At 44.6% G+C, this 16,171-nt stretch overlaps 1 protein-coding gene across 3 annotated transcripts in view; it reads right to left on the bottom strand.

Moving 5' to 3' along the window:
• Positions 1-13,847, bottom strand: part of LAMP2 (lysosomal associated membrane protein 2) — a 39,312-nt gene extending 25,465 nt beyond the window's left edge. For 2 of the 3 annotated variants that reach the window (XM_004762063.3, XM_004762062.3), the window contains exons 1-3: positions 13,599-13,846; positions 2,587-2,705; positions 1,704-1,917 (exon numbers count right to left, since the gene is read on the bottom strand). In XM_004762063.3, coding sequence (XP_004762120.1) covers positions 1,704-1,917; positions 2,587-2,705; positions 13,599-13,662 — 397 coding nt within the window. In that variant the 5' untranslated portion in view covers positions 13,663-13,846. Of the gene's footprint in view, positions 1-1,703; positions 1,918-2,586; positions 2,706-13,598 lie in introns of all 3 variants that reach the window. The other variant, XM_045068239.1, reaches the window with a different exon arrangement.
• Between the last annotated feature and the right edge of the window lie 2,324 nt (positions 13,848-16,171).

Below are 16,171 nucleotides of genomic sequence, written 5' to 3'. Positions count from 1 at the left end.
CCAGTAACAGACTCGCTCTAGTTAGCCTTTCGCAGGAGATTAGGAAAGAGAAAACTAGGACTGATTTCCAAGTCTCTGTCCTGTTGCCTCCCAAGTTTTGTATGAGCTCATTCACCTCTGGGTCCTGAAAATAGGATCTTTTGCTATCCATACCTCCAGTGAGTCATTTATCCCCAGGGCTTGCAACTAAAGACCATCTGCGTGTGTTTCTGGGGTTGAAAGGAAATACTATCTGTGAAAGCTACTTACAGACACCCTGTTGACCCAAATCTCAACAGAAGGGAAAGAAAGGAGAATTACAACCCCCGACTAAACTGAAATCTCCACTATCCATGCCCTCAAAATACTCAGTACAAAATAAAAAATCCAGTATGCATTTCAGTTCTAAGAGTGACAAGAACGCCTTATTTGCTAATGCTTTTCCGAGTTGGTCTGGATCTGATATTGTCTCCAAATAGCAACATTTTCCCTTTCATTTTGCCTTTAATCAATCATTTACTTTTCAGTCCAAATCCTATCTAAACGGTAAAAAAAGAAAAAAAAAGGATCTGAAGATGAAACATTTCTGCTGATCTCAGGTTACTGAACTTGTACAGATTTAAAATCTCTATGGGGGGGGGGCTGTGTGGCGCAGTCATTAAGCGTCTGCCTTGGGCTCAGGTCGTTACCCCAGGGTCCTGGGATCCAGCCCGCCATCCGCCATCCAGCTCTCTACTCAGCTGGAAGCCTGCTTCTCCCTCTCCCACTCTCCCCCTGCTTGTGTTCCCTCTCTCGCTGCCTCTCTCAAATAAATAAAATCTTTAAATAAAAAAATAAAAAATATCTATCCCTAAAGGGTTTTCTCACTCATTCAGCATTTGTCGATGACCCACTACTGAATGAAATAAGTAAAAAGAGTAAAGCCCACAAATGCTGCAGCTTAACAGACTTTGGTTCGAACACCAGCTCACCACTTACAAGCTGTGTGACCTCGGGGCAAGTCACTTAATCTCATCAAGACTGACTCCCTTTACCTATAAAGCTGAGATAATTTCTACTTCCCAGGCTTGCTGTCATGGGACTGAAACTCAGCTAGTCACACACTTAGGGTACTCCGTGGTACAAAGTAAACTCAAAGAGGGACAGCAAATTACCATCACCATGTCGAACACTGCCATACATGGGTGGTGGGGACACAAAGACATGAACTTTCTGTTCTAGTTAGGAAGACACACGTGTGTGCAGATATTTTTAAAAATTATTTACATTTGTACGATTTTCTAAATGTGTATATAGATACATACACACACACTTTTTTAAAAGATTTATTTGAGAGCGAGCAAGCATGAGCAGGGTGAGGGGCAAAGGGAGAAGCAGACTCCCCGCTGAACGAGGAGCCCGATGCGGGGCTTGATCCCAGGACTTTGGGACCATGACCTGAGCCAAAGGCAGACTGCTCAACCCACTGAGCCACCCAAGCGCCCTACATTTGTATTACTATAAGCAAGAGAGGGGCGCTGGGTGGTGCAGTCTGTTAACTGTCTGACTCGGTTTCAGCTCACATCGTGATTTCAGGGTCATGAGATCAAGCCCCGTATCAGAGTCTAACTGGGTGTTTCTCTCTTTCCCTCTGCCTCTCCCCCACCCCGCACATTTTCTCTCTCAAAGATTTAAAAAAAAAAAAGAGCAAGAAAGCATAACACAAATCTAATTCATAAGCTTACCTTTATCTTTAGCATCGGGAAAAGTCGCCTTATCACTAGTATTGTAGGAAAACGAGATGCTGTCAATTGAGTAAGTAGACTCTTCCTTGGTAAAATTCACAGTCCAGGAAAAACCAGATCCAAACTGCACCACTATTTTGGGATTGTTCTGATCATCCCCACAAACGCTTCCATTATATGATGCAGTGCTGAAGTCGGAAATGGTTACAGTTTTCTAAAAGAAAAAGGAGTGCGGGGGTAAGGAGGAAACAGGCAGTACCGAGCACCAGGCATCTGTAGAGGACGCGCCAATTGGGTCTCTGTCACCGGCCCCCGCCTCTCGCCCCCCACAGCCAGGCTGCCCTCCACCTGCCCCATTGTGTAAACCAGTCTCAGATTCTTCACCTACATCCCAGTCCTCTGGACAAATTCATGTATGTCAGAAAGGAAAAAGGAAAAATTGGCCTGAACATCTGCTCTTGATTCAAAAAAAAAATTAGGTTATAAGCAGGCAGGACCTTAACTGAAAAAAAATAGGAAGGCAAAAGGATTGAGAGGCTACCCCTCAAAGGAGATTTTAATAGCAAACTATTAAACTGGGAAAGCTTTGATGTGTACATGTTAAGTGTTACAGATGTAGTCAGACCTCAACGCCACAGTCTTTGGATCATTTGCCCTTAATCAGCTGCAAAAAGAACTCCAAAGAACCCGGGAAATAAAATATTCCTTCCAACACTAAACAGAACACCTTCAAGTATCTACTTTTTTTTTTTTTAAGAAACCAACAGAATTTAAATGTTAAGTCAGTTAACATATGCAATCTTATCTACGTGAATATATACAAAGGATAAAGGGTAGAACTGAGTTCCTACTGTAAAACCCAAAGAAAAAGAAAAGCACTTACGTAAGTTTTGTTTGTAGTCTCATAGCGTATTGTGAAATTCATCTGCCATTTTGCAAAAAGGCAAACGGCTTTTTCTGAGTCTGTCACATTAAATTCCAATGCATAAGATGAGACCGCTCCTAGATTAGAAAGAATCAGACTGTAAAATTGTACGACCACAACATACCTAAAGGAAAAAGCTCTATCCACCACTCAAGTTCAACCAGCTCTAAAATGAAACAAAAGACTCTGAACATATATGGCATCTTGGTAATGGTTTTTCTTTGTATTTTTAGCAGAATCCTATTGATAAAGTCAGCATCACCCGTTCCAGAAGGGTTACTTGACCTAGGATGCTTAGGTCATGGCACAGACTGGTGACATTTGCCTTTTGCCTCCTAACAGTCATATATACACATTCATCTATGTCTTGCTAGCTTTGCTGTCAGGACTTTTGTTTTTAAGGCAAATGAACTTAAAGGGAAAGGCTCAGGAGGGGTGTTAAACTGTCCCTCTCCTTTGCAACAAGGATAGAACTAGAGGGTCTTATGCTAAGTGATGTAAGTCAGAGAAAGTCAAATACCATATAATCTGCTCAGATATAGAATATAAAAAACAAAACAGATAAACATAGGGGAAGGGAGGGGAAAATAAATAAGACATAGTCAAAGAGGGAGACAAACCGTAAGAGACTCTTAACCGTAAGAGACTCTTAACTGTAGCAAACAAACGGGGTTGCCGGAGGGGAGGTGAGTGGAGGGATGGGGTATTGGGGTGATGGGCATGAAAGGGGGCCCCTGGTGGAATGAGCACGGGGTGTGACATGCAACTGACGACCCCCTAAACTCTACCCCTAAAACTAGTAAGACACTATGTTAACTGACTGATTTTAAATAAAAACAAACAGGGACGCCTGGGTGGCTCAGTTGGTTAAGCCGCTGCCTTCAGCTCAGGGTCCTGGGATCGAGTCCCCAGGTGGGCTCCTTGATCGGCAGGGAGCTTGCTTCTCTTGCCGTCTCTGTCTGCCACTCTGCCTGCTTGTGTATACTCTCTCTCTGACAAATAAATAAATAAAATCTTCTAAAAAAATAAAAAATATAAACAAACAAACAAAAACAAAACAACCCTGTCTCCCTCAAACCAGCCAATGGAACTTTCTCTGTCAAAATAATGATAGACCGGATGTTCTATGGTCTTGTTGCTTTCAATCCTGCCGAAAGCTATGTGACCTATGACACCAGATATCTTGGCAAACTATTTTACTCTGATAGGAAGGTGTGCGAGAGCCTTGTAAGCAGGTGTACCATGTGACCAAAAGAACAGAGTTTCAAAGGTTGTTAGGTCTAAACGCAAAAGGTTAATTTTTTATAAATGTAACACTCATCACTTGGTTTTATTTTAAAATCCAATCGATTAGGAAGGCTGACGAATCTTTTGATACAGACTCAAAGACATTTCCCATGTTTGGAACCTGCAACCTCTTTTGGCAGAGAAACCCTACAGGGTCAAAAGCCTTGGGACTTTTGAGCTCACGTGGCTCTGATCTACACCAGGATACACGCAGGGACATTACCTGTTAAGCTAAAGCGCCCAAGGACTCAAAATGCTATGTGCCAGCAAACACGCCAGCGGCCTAAGTGACTGACAACCACGTAAGGGTTTTCTGCACTGTCTCCCACATTACCCAAGGGGTGAGCTGTTTCCTGTTAAGACACTTGCGTATCCTTTAATGATACCTGAGCAATGCGGCGTCATCTACAAGCAGGGACATGTTGCGGACTACAGAGCAGAAAGTCCTAAGAGGAATACCAAGAAGGCGCGCCTCAGCAACGCCTTTCAAGTTGTACACAAAGGCCGACCGTGGGGATGCACCAGAGACTAGGCTGCCTTGCCAGCCCGAATATTATGCTAAAGCTTGTGGTTGCTGAGTGCCTAAATGTATTGGTTAAGGCTAGAAAAGACCTCCGAGAGAGGCCTAAGTAGGTTTCATGCCATTCTTTTCTAAGTAAGGTGTGGTATGGAGGAGCTGTCAGCCCTGACCCCAGGCTACCCAGGAGTGGGGCTGAGGACTCTGGCTTCTAATGCTGCCTATCAAATAGAGGCCTGCTTTTTATAGGCTGCTCTCTGCACCTCATTTCAAGTGCCCCAGCTTTAACATAAACTCCTGTAGTCAAAGGATTCAAATCAGCTGGAAATAACCAAGAAAAGCCTCACATTCACTTTCCATACTAATCATTTACATTTCAAACTAATCATTTACTTTCTGAAGATATTAAAGTGACGGAAAGAAAATGGCAGAAGATGGTTAAGAACCCCACGGTGCCCATGTGGACCTCAAACTTCATGAAGCAGAAGGCACAAGTCAGCTGTGGTTCCAATGTACCACTACAGTAAAGTCAAGACAGTCTAGCTGCTGACCTGAAAATGAGAACTGAGAAAGGCCCTGAGGACTCCAGCACTTTCTGTTCTGGTGCCTTCGCTGCCTTTCTCCCAGTGAGAGCTACTCCTTTCACAGAGCTTCACCACTCTCTCCCCTCTGCCTCTCCCAACCGCACTGGAAACCACTTTCACTCAGTATCTATCACCTCACACTCAACGATTCCAAAACTGAAAGTCACTCTTCTGCTTCTTCTAAGCTGGTCCCCTTCTCAGCCTCTATAGTTCTCAAGGAGAGATGGGACCCAGTAGAGTCATTCAGGCACAGAAGTTTGGGAATAGCTTCTACTTCATTCCCTTCCTGAAGTCCTAACCAGGTTTTTTTCCCCTTCAAATCCTCTCTTAAATCCAACCTTGCTTGGCCTTTTCTTTCTACTCCCAATGCACTGCCCCACCCCTACATTACTACAGATGCCTCCCAGCTGTCCCTAGAAATGCTTCCTGATTAATGGTCCTTAAATACCTCTTCCTTTCTGGACACTTGTTCAGAAACTTTTACTAGCTCCCAAGCTCCCATATTAAATTTAAATCCCTCCACCTGACTTTCAAAGTAATCCTTAATCTCATCCCACCCTATTCCTTCAACTTCTCTCAAACCACTTTCCCAGAACACACCCTTTAATCCGGTTAAACTTGTCCCGCAGGACCCAAACAACCATGCTTTACTCAATTTCTACCCCTAGGCTTCGACTGTCCCTACCATTTGAAATTTACAATTTTTCTACTGACCTCAATGTTCAGTTCAGGAAGGATATCCCTCTCCGTCTGGCTACCCCCAAATACAAAACCCCCCTCGCTCGACACTGCCTCTTCCTAATCATTTCTGGTCAGTATCACCACCCACTCTAAGAGCTGAAAATGCCAGATACTCGCCGGCCCGTCCTGGCCTCCCTGGCGGCAAGGATGGGCACTTGGGCTCGGCTCTGCCTGACAGAGGCATCCACCCCAGATTTCAGATAGGAGGGCGGTGGAATCAGAGCCACGAATGGAACTGTCTCCCTCGGGCGGAAGCTGCCACCACAGGCAGGATCTAGGCGGGACAGCCGGTTTCAGGCTTGGCGCCGCTCGGTGGTGCGATTTGGGAACCTCAACCAGGCTTCAAGATACACAGGCAGGAGCTCTGGCGATTCCGACTTACCTGATACACGTCTTTTCATCAAGTGAAACTGTACCAATGTGCAACATACACATAGAAGAGTGCACACTGCAACACACAAAAGCAAAAAGCGCACTAACACGAAGCAGACAGCTGCAAGAATTTTCGCTAACTGAATCCACTTGTGTCAAGAAACAGAACATTCCAAGAGCCCCGAAAGCCCCTGCTGTGCTCCCTTCCAGGTACCTTTTTCCCCCTCCCAAGGGCATCCACTACCCTGACTTATAACTGTATTAGATTCATTCTGCCTGTTTTTCAACTTGCTATCAGTGGAATCATTCACTGTGTTCTTCTGAGTCTGGATTCTTCGACCGCGCCTAATGTCCGTGCCGTTCACCCAGGCTGCGTGTAACTGCAGTCTGTCCCTGCTCACTCTGTATGTGTAGCTTTCTGTTCCTGGGCAAACACTCCCCTGCTGAGGGATGACAGATCGCAGATGGCACATGGTTTGGTTTCCAGTTTGGCCTTACCACACGGGGACACGTTGGCGAACACACATGCACGTGTACTTGCTGGGTGTATATCTAGGGATGAAATGGTGGGACTCAAGCCTACACATATGCCCTGGTATCTTTTTAATAAACTCCTTTTCTGCTTAGAATCGATCAGATTTTATTCCTGGTGCTTACAATGAAGAACCTGGACTGGGGCGCCTGGGTGGCTCAGTCGGCTGGGTGTCTGCCTTGGGCTCAGGCCATGATCAGTTTCCTGGGATGGAGCCCCCGCATCAGGCACCCTGCTCAGCCGGCTTCTCCCTCTCCCTCTGCCTGCCGCTCTGCCCATTTCTGCTCTTCCTCTGTCTGTCAAATTAAAAAAAATCCTAACAACAACAACAACAACAAAAGAACCTGGACAGATTAAGCTACCCATTTTTCAGCAGCCATTTTTCTCCACCATCTCCTTAACTGTAAAAGCCTCAAGAATCGTACATGGTGTATACCCCGACCTTTCTGTATATTTTATACTATCCTGAATAGTTCAGTTATTTTATGCCTGTAAATCCTGACCCCTATATTGTCACAGGCACTGCCTTAAAACAGCAGTTTTCAACTATAACTTCACAACAAACTGATGTGTCATGGTAAATTATAGTATACAGCAGGTAATTTGTTAATTAAAAAAAAGGACCTCAGTCTGTGAATGGATGATATATATGGATTTAAGATTCCCTTTTGATAATGTCTCCACCACTCATTTGAATTCCAATATTCTCCCTTCCCAGCAGAAGATCTAATCTATGCCCCTGCTCCTTGGAGCGTGCCCCTTAGATGAAGGTCATCCATAAGGAGGCCAAGGTCGGGGAGACCATGTCTATCACTCTCCCTCCATTTTCTATCATTCCTAATAGTGTGGAATACGTAATAGTTTCTCAGTAAATCCTGGTTGATCATATCAAGATAAAAATACTCTGCAATAAGGACCTGAAATATAGTTTAATTACAAAAAGGCCCGTGTTTCAGCTCTTCCAAATCATGAACCTAATCTACCTGGCTTCTAGATACTCCCTCAACCCCCAAGCCAAGTTTTCACCTCAATAAGTTGTGACATGAATTTCAAGCTTGGAAACATCCATTTCCTATAAGGCAAATTCATAGTTGAAACATTTGCACTTTGCTAAAAATGTCTCCAGGCAAACCATTTCTATCCTTGTTGCTGTCTTTGATTTTAGCACAGCTAAACCACTTCTGTTTAAGTCTTTATGACACTAAAAAAAAAAAAAAAACCCACAGCTGTGTCAACTATACTCAAATTTTTTTAAAAAACAAATTAATTAAATTTAGTTAAATAATGTTTTTTATAAGAAACCCCACACCGCTGACTATATCCTTGAGTGTGTAATTACAGAGCTGGGAGTTCATTCTCCACAAAGAAAAAGGCATGCCTCACAATCAACTTTGTCAAATTTAAATATCCTCTCAATCTTATTTCCAGAGAGTTCATTTATAGGTCCTTTTAGAACTCATTAACTTTTCTCGCCAAGCATGAGATGCTGCAAAAAGTGGCTAGGTTTTTACAAATCTGACCCGAAGTGTAGTTGAAAAATAGACATTTGCAAACAAAGGGAGGGGGTGGGGTGGGAACATAATAGCAGTGGTAAAACAAAACCAATAAAAGACAATGATCTAAGAGCCAATATAATGAGGCAATCAAGCGCCCCATCCCTGGCACTGAAAAGCCAGAATTCAAATCCAGTCACAGTCCAATTTACTAGCTGTGAGACTCTAGGCAAGTTATCCTCCCTAAGAATCGGAGCATTTCTCGAACAGGTTCTTCGAAAGCATGCAAGCCCTTCAGAGCTAAGCCAAGCACGTTGGATACTCCCGCTTACAAGCTTCCCTTCTAGTAAATATAAAGGAATATAAAGGAATCCTTCCCAAATTTTAGTTCTAAACATACTATCATCATATTAACTTATGAACTTCTGAACTCAAACTCATCAGCTCAGAATGATGCTGGGCAAAGGGTCTTAAAAAAAAAAGACATAGGCACACACTACTTATTTATTCCTTCTTTGCTGTTCCCGGGTTTAATAAATCTGATTAACTGTTCCTCATTTACAAGTCCTCACTGATGCTTCCTAATATAGGTACAACTACCCATTCCGTTGCTGATATTCCCGACTTCTGGTAAATCTCTTTTAAAAAGAAAAGTAATGAAATGATTTTAAGCTCCAAAATAATTTATTTTTAAGATCAGACAGTGGATAAGGAAGGAAGATTCAACACTATTCAACTCATGGAAAATGCTTATTGCTGAGTGAGTGGTGCTTGGCAGACCTCCAGAATTCTTCTGCAATGCACAGCAAGACACCACCAAGTACTCCTAAAGCACACTTTCGGATCACAGGCGATCTCTGATCACTTTAATATGAAATTATAATCGGAATGCTTTTGTCACTGCAGGAGAAGAGCAGACTTCCTGCACCAAGGATCACTTGAGTCAGCCACAGTGCTATGAAATAATTGTCAATCGCAAATTCCACTCAAGGACATAGGAGAAGAAAGCCTCACTCCTGGGAAACATGTGAACATATTTGAATATAATCCTATCAGATGTGATAACCGATAACCAATGACTAATGGACAAATAATAAGCCTGTCCTTCCGAGTATCTCTATTATAGCTAAAAACAATTTTAGCAGAACCTTGAAATCAAAGTTACCATTTTAACGAAATGTGGTTAAGGTTAGAGAGCGATCGCCCGCTTACCTTCTTCTCTCAGATCACCTCCAAAACAGGAGAGACTGGTTCTTTGTGAAAACCTTATTGCCCCTCCTACCAAGGACTTCATACTTCTCCCTGTTAACTGTGCCTCTTATGGAGGTACAGCTGAAGGGGTATGAGTAAGATACTAGCATTCCCTATGGGATCACACATCAGTGAAACGGTTTATAATGATCTGCACTGCTCAGCACGGATCTTGAAGTTCTCAACCCAAAGACATAAAAAACACTTCTTGCAAAACATAATTTAAGGTTCACAGAAGAAACAAGCTGGTCTGAGAGTCCTATTCCCAGTGCCCACCACTGAAGAGCCTCCATAAAAATCTTCTAAGGGTTGGGACGCCTAGGTGGCTCAGTTGGTTGGACGATTGCTTTTGGCTCAGGTCATGATCCCGGAGTCCCAGGATCGAGCCCCGCATTGGGCTCCCAGCTCCACGGGGAGTCTGCTTCTCCCTCTGACCTTCTCCTCGCTCATGCTCTCTCTCACTGCCTCTCTTTCAAGTAAATAAATAAAATCCTTTAAAAAAAATCTACTGAGGGTTAAAACCATGTACCAGGCACTCTGCTAAGTAGGCAATGGGAAGTCACCGTGCCTAAGCTAGTCTTGGCTCTTAGAGACTAATGCCTTGGGGGAGACTTGACTGGCACTGGGATTTTTAAAAGAGTGGAAAACAGACCAGCCTAATAACCTTAAGAGCTTGGGAATGGCCAGATTTATTCTTTCCTATTCCTCCAGATGGTCACCTGGCCGGCCTCCCTGCAACACTCAGGTCTCTGCTCACGTGGCCTTCGATAGATCACTGTTTCTGGGAGGGAGGGCCTCCTCCTACCAGTGAGGTCCACACTCTGGAGATTTCTATGAGGTTTCTCCCACCCAGAAAACATCAACCTCGTAAAAACCAGAAGTCAAACTAGTTGTAAAAAAACAGTAACTACTGAAGAATTCTGAATCTCTGGTGCCACAAAGAAAAAATACTTAGACAACGATGCTAGGAAATGATTTTTAGCCACTCCTCTCTTTATGATGCATCCTAGAGATTTTCTTCAGGAAACTCCTAGAGCTTTTCTACAAAATGTTCTCTCGTCAGTTGTAAGTCGTTCAAATAAAGAGCATAACTTAATCTCTGTGGAAAGGACCGGTAACACATAACCCCTAAGAACTCCTAAGAACTCTTTTCTGTACTGGCTCTAAAGCAGCTATTTTTTTTAAAAAGTTTCCGTGGAGCTGGGATAGTTACAAAGTGAAACTGGTAGAGATTGAGCAAATTCAGGACAGATCCCCCTTCAATGGTAGCCCAGAAGAGCAAGATTCGCAACAGGTACTTTATAAATATTTACTGAGTTCTTAAAAACCTACTCTGGGTATCCACTGTGATGGATGCAAAACCCACCAAGCAACTCAAGTTGGGCTCAAGTCTTAAGGGAAAGAGCCACATGGAAGGAGTCTGAGCTCCACTGAACCAGCAGATGCCAGAAAAAGCAGCTGTATGGAAGAGATTATTTCTTTTTTTTAAAGATTTTATTTATTTGACAGAGAGAGATCACAAGTAGGCAGAGAGGCAGGCAGAGAGAGAGAGGGAAGCAGGCTTCCTGCCCAGCAGAGAGCCTGACAGGGAGCCTGATGTGGGTGGGACTCGATCCCAGGACCCTGGGATCATGACCTGAGCCCAAGGTAGAGGTTTAACCCACTGAGCCACCCAGGTGCCCTGGAAGAGATAATTTCAATTTTATCCTGCTATCATCTGAAAAATCTAATCTAGGTACATTATGAACTTTTTACTCCACCAAACCCTGTTCTAAACCTGGAAGTGGAGGAAATCGATTTTGGAAATCTTCCAAGAAGATGAATCTAGTTAGTCCCAGATCAATAAACGGCAAACTAGCAGATAGCTGACGGATTCTTTCATGTGCTTCTTTTTGCCTGTTTATTTTCTGCCATGAGCAAGCATTGCTTTTGTAAAAACAAAACAAAAAAGCTTTCATTAAAAAAAGAAAGAAAGACACACACAAAAAAACCTAATGACACGAAAGCCAACAAGTAGGACAACTATTATTTTTTTTTCACTTTCTCTAAACAATAACCATGTTGTGTTTGTGCAGATTCAACTGGCAGGGAAGTACTGATTAACAGATGCCTGGGTCAGATGTGTTCTAGCCACTGATAAGGTGCTTTTCGTTGTAAACAATCCTCTCTTAGGGTCACTGGCACCTCACTAAGTGCTTCATGGCAGTGTCAGAGCTTCGAGTTATGTTTGATCAAAGTCTCCCTGGCCCCCTTTCAGAAGAGCTATGGAGGTGGTCTTCTGTGCTATGTGGACAGCGGCACTGGATCCGAGACTCTGAGACATGTGGTATCAGGATCCCTTCCTCACTTACCCACTGAGGACTTCAAAGAGCTTTGGTTCATGTGCATTCTGTCTACTGGTATTTACAAAGTTTGAAATTAAAAATGGTAAGTGAATGAAACACAACATCAGAGCCATCAGTGCTGATGTCATTCCACATCATGAAGCCTCTGGAAAACTCCACTGTACACGGGTGAGACTGTGAGTGAAAACGACAAATAACTTCTTGGTGTTCTTTCAGAAGTAAGTTTTCATCTGACAAGCACCGTCTCCCAAAGTTCTCTGAGAATCACTAGGTGAGATCACCAAGAACCCTTCCCGCACAGTCACTTTGGAGCAAGACTGCTCAACTTTAGCACTACTGACGTTCTGAAGTGGGTAATTCTTTTTGGGGGTGGAGGGAGCCCTATGCTGAGCACTGTAGGATGCTTAGTAGCATGCCTACCCTCTACCCATCAGATGCCATACGTAATCCCCTGATGGGACAACCAAAGATGTCTCCAGATATTGCCAAATGTCCCCTGTTTGAGAATCCACTATTTCAGGGTGCTGATTTTATTCTACCGATATACGAACTGCAGAATGCACACCTCTCATGCCTTCTCAGACCCCAAATAGCTCTATTTCCTCGCCACTCCCATCTGGGTCTGTCCTTTGGGTTTATTTGGTCACAAACAGCATGTCAGTGGAGAGCAACAAGCACAGGATGAACCAGGTCAGGAAGAGACATTCTGGTCAAAGTTCACCTTTCAGGCATTAAAGCCCTGGGGACCCAGTGATCTTTGGGCAAGGGCGGGTAAAATACAAATCAGCGAACATTCATCCAGCCATTCTTATGACTGGATAACAACCCAGTCTTTGGCAAGTTACCTATCTTCCTCCTCCAAAAAATGAAATAAAAGGCCAGTTGTGCCACTGAGAAGAAAAAGGGCTTCTGAAGGCAGAAGGCACTCAGATACACCACCCGCAAACCTCACATCTGGGAGATCCTCCCAACCAAAATACCTGCAAACTTTTTTTTTTTTTTAAGGCTTTAAGTTGTTGTTTTTAATCAGGATCTGGCTGGGAGGAAATAGCAAAACTGACATGAAACCGACATCCTCAACACCTCCAAGTCAGATCTTCGCTCCCCATCAAAGTTCCCCCTCTTCCTTTTAGTCTCCAGAGGTTCAGTCCGAGTTTTTCCCCCTCGAAATTGCCCCGGGCCACCTTAGATCCCTACCCCTCAAAACTCCAACTAACAAACTAAAATCCAGCATCTCCTTCCTCGTCTCTTTATTCACCCTTTCTCCACGGCCTCAAATTCCCACCCACAAACCGCCCCCCTAGCCCTGTCGCTGTCCCCCCGACTCTACTGTCATATCTACCCATACCCTTTCCCTTCCCCCAAGCTTCTTCGTGTAGGCGACAGTCTCGTCCCTCCCCAATTTTCGCTCTCATCCCACAGTTGTCCACCATCTTCAAAACTCTTCTCTGGTTCTAAGATCTTAACCAGGACTCTCCTAATGGTCTCGGCCACCCCAGAATCAATTGCATATACGTCCGCTCTCCACTCCTATCTTCCCCAAGTTACTCTTCCGAACCCAGGTCGGCTCCACGCCTCGCTCTTCCCCACCTACTCCCTCAGCGCCCACCCCCCCCCCCTTACTTGCCCCTTCTCTCTCTCACGGGCCCTTCTTCCCTGCCATCCCTCGGTCGGTCAGGCCTTCTCTAGGTCACAGCTCGCTTCCTCGGGCCAAGCGCCACCGCCCAGTGTCAGCTGCTCAGCCTCTCACCCCCGCCCTGCCCCGGACCAGTCTTTCAGGTTGTGGCCTTTGAACTGGGCTCCCCGGGCCCCGGCTGAGGGACACAGCAGAAGGGCCCGACAACTCACCCAGGACGAGGCAGAGCAGAACGAGCCCAGTGCCCGGAACCGGGGAGAGGCGGAAGCACACCATGATTCCGCAAAGCAGGCGGCGGCTGGTCGGAGTAGAGGTGGCGGCGGCGACGGCAACAGCAGCAGCGACACCAGGGAAAAGGCTTGCCGGAATCCAGCCGAGAGAACCGCAGACCACCGACCACAGCACTGCCAACGCCAGGACTCGGCGCTTGAGCGCGGGTCATAAGACTAGGGGCGGGGCTTTTCCTTGCGTTTAGCCAATCTCCGCGCTGGAAAGCGGCAAGAGGGGTGGTGATGTAGGGGCAGGTGGGCGGGGCGACCACGCCCTGGCTTTTTGGTTCACAACCATTCTTCTGCGCCTAAGAGATACATGCGGTCGGGCTTTTTCTAAGGCTTAAGAAAGAGGATGAACTTTTCGTGATGTAGGTAGTGGAGTTCATTTCAGTTCCAACCCCTTGAGGAGGAAGAGAATGATTTTGTTGAATTAAAAAGGTTGCTAAGCATCACAACGTAATATATATAAAAGTAATACACAATTATTTCAGGAACACTGTTGTTATCCCTGCAGTTCATGTGATTAGATGGATAAGGGAGCTGGGGGTAGGCGTGGTGGCGGACTTACCGACCAAGACGCAGCCTTGAAGATTGCCTAGTTACAATGCCCTGTTTTCGCAGATGGAGGAATTGAACTCAGAAAGAAGAATAATCTTCTTTTTTTTTTTTTTTAAAGATTTTATTTATTTATTTGACAGAGAGAGATCACAAGTAGGCAGAGAGGTAGGCAGAGAGAGAGAGAGAGAGAGAAGCAGGCTCCCCGATGAGCAGAGAGCCCGATGCGGGACTCGATCCCAGGACCCTGAGATCATGACCTGAGCCGAAGGCAGCGGCTTAACCCACTGAGCCATCCAGGCGCCCAAGAATAATCTTCTTTAAATACAAGAAAGAAAATAGGAAAGAGAGAAGTAAGATAGGAGGATAAAGGGGGGAAAAAAAAGATCATCCATATTCCCACTACCCAGAGAGATGGTTATCTATCTATCCTTCCAGTTGTTTTTCCACATTTCCACATGGGAATATATTCTTTAATGAGTTTGTACTAAACATACTATTTGGTACACTTGACAAGTGAGCAGATGAAAACTAAAATAGTCAATAAAGGAAAGCATTCAAAAACTACTAAAAAAATCTCAAGTTGAGATAAATCACTAATTCTCAAATGTGAGTGTCCAAAAGAGCCATCTAGGGAGTTTTAATATCATATAGACTCCTATACCTCATTCACAGAGATTCTGAAACAGTAGGTCTCTGGCTGCTCTTGGAATCTGCTTTTTTTTTTTTTAAGATTTTATTTATTTATTTGACAGAGAGAAATCACAAGTAGATGGAGAGGCAGGCAGAGGGGGGGGGGAGCAGGCCCCTGCTGAGCAGAGAGCCCGATGCGGGACTCGATCCCAGGACCCTGAGATCATGACCTGAGCCGAAGGTAGCAGCTTAACCCACTGAGCCACCCAGGTGCCCCTGGAATCTGCTTTTTGAACAAACACCCCAGGTGGTTCTCATTTCTATGGTTCCTGGACTACACTTTGAGAAACACTAAAAAATCGAGCCCCAAAAGCATCCGATCCAAGAGATCTTAATCTGGTATCAATGGATCTGTGAATCTCCAGACATTACTTGCAACATTTATGTATGTGTATATTTCAGGGGAAGAAGGGCTATACCTTTTACCCGGTCTCAAGTGGGACCTGTAAGTCCTCACCCTAACACACACCCCTGCTCAAAAATTAAGAGTTATTAATATGTCCTGCCACTTGCTTTAATATGGTTAATTCCTGAAAGTGCAAATACTTATTCACGAATGTCTTCTTCAAGGGTGCAACTGAGTCATGAGCAGCGGCTTGCTCTATGAGGAACTAATGTAGGCTACAGTATTAGGCAATGCTTTGAGCAAAGGAAGGTCATTTGACGGTCCTACCATCAATAAGACTTGAAAGGAGCCATGTCCTGGAGAATCCTTGATTGAGTGGAGTCCTTACAAGTTTCCCCACCCATTCTTACTGATGGACTCTGTCCCTTCTCCCTCAGCTGTAAATCATCTAACTACAATGTTCAGCGAAACCCCAAGTTCTAGAAGAAGACACAAAAAAGCATAGTGGAAAGAACATTGGATGGGCAATCAGAAGAGTCGGGGTGAGATACCATTTCCTGGCAGCATGACCTTGGGCAAATCACTTCATCTCTTTTAGTGTATGTGCTGCCGACGTGAGCACAAGTCACTTCATCTCTTTAACTTCTGTATTTTTACCCATAAAATAAAAGTGAGACCAGAGCAATTTCTTAATCCTGGCTGCATTGGAATAACTGGTGGAACCTTAAGTTGCCCCTTGGTCTCAGCCTTTGACTCTATTCGGATTCAGTTGGTAGGGAGTGGGGCCTGGGCATTGTTTTTTTTCTCAGAACTCCCAAGGTCAATGTTAATGGGCCAGAGATGATCTCTAAGGTGGTCCCAGCTAAGATTCTGTAAAAATAAATGTTCATTGTGTTCCTGGGTGGCTCAGTTGGTGGCG

This window comes from Mustela putorius, unplaced genomic scaffold (genome assembly GCF_011764305.1).
Source record: "Mustela putorius furo isolate JIRA1106 unplaced genomic scaffold, ASM1176430v1.1 tig00003901_pilon_pilon_pilon, whole genome shotgun sequence".
NCBI lineage: Eukaryota > Metazoa > Chordata > Mammalia > Carnivora > Mustelidae > Mustela > Mustela putorius.
Note: the sequence above shows the minus strand (reverse complement) of the source record. Positions and strands in the feature narration are given on the sequence as shown.